General features: G+C 46.7%; 1 protein-coding gene across 1 annotated transcript; it reads right to left on the minus strand.

Annotated features, from left to right (window-relative positions):
• Positions 1-1,103: 1,103 nt before the first annotated feature.
• Positions 1,104-1,886, minus strand: LOC123117203 (pathogenesis-related protein 1). The gene has a single exon (XM_044538021.1). It carries the CDS (start codon positions 1,849-1,851, stop codon positions 1,345-1,347), a length of 507 nt encoding a protein of 168 aa, XP_044393956.1. The 5' UTR covers positions 1,852-1,886; the 3' UTR covers positions 1,104-1,344.
• Between the last annotated feature and the right edge of the window lie 1,744 nt (positions 1,887-3,630).

The raw sequence follows: 3,630 nt of genomic DNA on the forward strand, positions 1-3,630 counted from the left end.
ATGCATAATGTGTACAATGTGTAGTATCGTAAAATACCAGCAAAATGGAAACACAAAATTAAATTAAAAAGAAATCATAAAACTAAAAAAAACCAAACCTTATAGTACCGGTTGGTCTTACCAACCCGTACTAAAGGGATCCAGGCCCCCGGAGCTGGCTCGTGCCACGTGGTTGCCCTTTAGCACCGGTTCGTGCCGAACCGGTACTAAAGTGGGGGCCTTTAGTGCCCACACTTTAGTGCCGGTTATGGAACCAGCACTAAAGGGCCTTACGAACCGGTGCTATTGCCCGGTTCTGCACTAGTGAGGGTGGATGTCGTTTGAGTTTCTGTTTGTGTTTCATCCATAGTCGAATGTTGTTCTTGTGTATGATGTTGTTATATTCATGTGGCATTGTATGCCTTTTGTTTTATCCTCATCTATTATGTAATGGTACGATGTAATGATATCCACCTTGCAGAAGCATCTTTAATATGCGCTTCTATCCTTGGTGGGACCTTCGATTTCCTTTAGGATAGAGTTGCATATTGGGCGTGACAGTGCATCCTTCCTCCTCGCCCGAAGAGGAAATGTTGACAAGAGCGGAGGGGATGACCACGATGGATTTAGGTACTGCCGCTCAATCACAACACCAGATCCGGAGTACCATAGGCATGCATGGCGTTGGATGACTCTCCCCGCGGCAGGATTTATTGCGTCGAGGTCAGATCCACTGCATTCATGGGCGGGGCCGCAAGCGAGTCCGGAACCTATGATCGACCACTGGTCGAGAGCGAGCTGGCACGGGACCACGACCGGAGCTGGATCAGGAGTGAAACCTTGAAGGGGATGGGTGAGCAATAATGGCAGAGTGGGTGACCATCACGGCCGGAGTGGCCTATGGCGCGAAGGAGGGAGCGAGAGTCTCAAGAACGAGACCTAGCTAGCGCGCCCTCTCGAGATTACTCCGTTTGTCTGTACGAGTTGGGATCCTAAAAAGAAAATGCACAACATAGAGAACAAGTGCGGGATGACAAAAAAGAAGAAAGACACTTGGATTACTGGTTTCTATGTATGCTGGGGGTTTTTTCCACGGCGAGGCACACATACCATGCTCGGTATAATAGTAGAACCATATATTCATCCATAAATACTGCTTGTACAATAACACAACTTATTACCTGAATCATAACAGTACATATATATATCGGGCCGGCTGGTTAATTATATATCACATCTGATCACACTGTACCCGCAAAAAAAAAATCTGATCACACTGTAGTTATCACAGCTTAATCACTTTATTTATGCAATACGCCGTACGTACATGCACGCTCGCATGCATGCATGCATGATGCATATAGCCTAGTACGGGCTCACCCCGGGGAAGTTGCCTGGCGGGTTGTAGCTGCAGATGATGAACACACCGTCGCCGCTGTCGCAGACGACGCGGGCGCAGCCGATACCCGTCGAGTCGCGCCACACCACCTGCGTGTAGTGCCCGCACGACTCACCCTCCGGCGCCGAGCAGGTGTTGCTGTCGTGGTCGTAGTACTGCTTCTCCGACACCCACGAATTCACGGCGTCCGTCGCCGTCCACTCGGTCCCACCGCCGCCGCCTCCGTAGAGGTTCTCCCCGTACGGCCGGCCATCAGGAGTATGGATCAGCTGGCAGTCGCCGCGGCGCTGATCGGCGTAGTCCTGCGCGAAGGCTGCCACGGTAGGGTCCCATGTCACCTCACCAAGGCCCACGTCGGCGCGCGCCGCGTTGTGGGCGTCCACGAAGTCCTGCTCCGAGTTCTGGGCCGTGACCGCCATGGCGGACGCGAGAGCTAAGAGCACCAGTACTGCTAGTTTCGGCGAGTACTCCATCGCTGATTAAGCCTTGCAAAACTAATCAAGGAAGATGTATCTGTAACGATGAGATAGACTGCCACCATGCGTACGTTGTGTATTTATACTGCCTGCACATGATCGATTGCTTCTCTGAGGTATAACTAAGCTTGCAAAGTTTCATAGAAAAAATATATCTCGACGAATTAGACTGGTCAAATTCGAAGCACACGTGCGCGCGTTGAGGTAGTCAGATATCATCTGATCTCGTGGCACACGTGCACACGTGCACACAGGCGGCCTGTTATTTCTTCTGATCGAGATTACCTCTGCCGATGTGGAGGAACTTCGCCATTTGATCTCGTGGCACGAATACTAACTAGTCGGGACACACGTACCTAGTAGCTAGCCAACTAGGTGCTAGTGGTATAAACGTGTAAAATGATTAAGTTGAAGAATATTTCTTTTGGGTTCAAGTTGTACAACTTGTTAAGGCAATTGGTACTCGCACGTAAGAACCTTGTTTGCTTGTAATTGAGTCGTTCTAATACTATGTGCCGGTTGGTACATACGATTTATTTTTCGTTGGCGATAATATATGAGCAGCTAAGATATCTCTTTTATTTTGCTTTGTCACGCCTCTGTCATTTTCATGTGGATTGCAACTTTCGTAACATCCCCTCTACCCCTCTCCCATGCATCATTTTTTTATTATGTATTGTGGCTAGAAGCCAATTTGTGCTTCTTCCCCGAACAAGACAAAAGTCAATTTGTTCTTTGAATTGGAATGTTGTTTGTGGTCTTGTTAGCTAAATGAGTGTTAATTTTCTTGTTCAACTTCACACGAGATTGATTTAACCTTGGCCATGGTTGCAGAAATCTTATTTTGAACATACCACTACTTGCTTTATATATAAAGTGGGGTGTGAGCTTTTTCGGTAACGTGGCACAACTCAATCAACGGAAAGTTGTTTTTGGCTCTTCTTTTGTATTTCTAGCTATACTGCAACATTGTGATCATCTTGATGTCCTAGTGCATGGTATTTGGAGATAAGAAAAACTCGGCAACTATACAATGTGTGCAAGTAGGAGTGATGCAAAGTGATGTGCCTCGGCAAAGTGGTCGATCGATGATGCAACGTGGGTGAGCAGAAAGAGGCACAAGACAAGTAAAGAGAGTGTCGAAGACGACGGGAAATATGACTGAGATTGGCTGGAGTGGTGGAAGTTGTGCGCATGACCATGTAGCTATAGAAGTGGGACCCAAGGCAATGATTGCCGAAGTACTGGCCGAGTGGGATACAGAGTGTGTGTGCATTATGACAAAGTGGTGCATCGTGTGATGTTGTCAGTAGAGCAAGAGAAAGAGTTGATCGGCAAGAAGAGGAAGGAAGGCCGGTAATATCATGCTGAATGTTTCCAGTTTTTGCTCGGCAAATTGGGTTTTATGCTGAGCACCCCATGAAATAACACTCTAACATACAACCGACCACTCAGCGTATGCAGTTTTTCTTGTAGTGAATGGCAACATGAATTCTGTCTGTGCGAGTTGTATCTGAATAAAGAGAATGCACAACATAAAGAACAAGTGTAAGAGAGGAAAAAATGAAAGAGATAAGCTTTCGTTAGTGGTTTCTATATGTGCTGACTTTTTTTCCATAGCAAGGCCACAAATACCATATTGTTTTAGAAACGGAGGAAGACCCCCAGCCTCTGCATCTAGACGATGCATACGGCCAATTTATTAATTATTGATTATTAACACAAAACCTTACAAAGTCATACAACAGTAAGACTAAAGCCACCGTCTAAGCAACA

This window comes from Triticum aestivum, chromosome 5B, assembly GCF_018294505.1.
Source record: "Triticum aestivum cultivar Chinese Spring chromosome 5B, IWGSC CS RefSeq v2.1, whole genome shotgun sequence".
In the NCBI taxonomy this organism is placed as follows: domain Eukaryota; kingdom Viridiplantae; phylum Streptophyta; class Magnoliopsida; order Poales; family Poaceae; genus Triticum; species Triticum aestivum.

Bases quoted from the DNA above. Each gene is read 5' to 3' on its own strand.
- LOC123117203 (XM_044538021.1), bottom strand. From the start codon at position 1,851: ATGGAGTACTCGCCGAAACTAGCAGTACTGGTGCTCTTAGCTCTCGCG.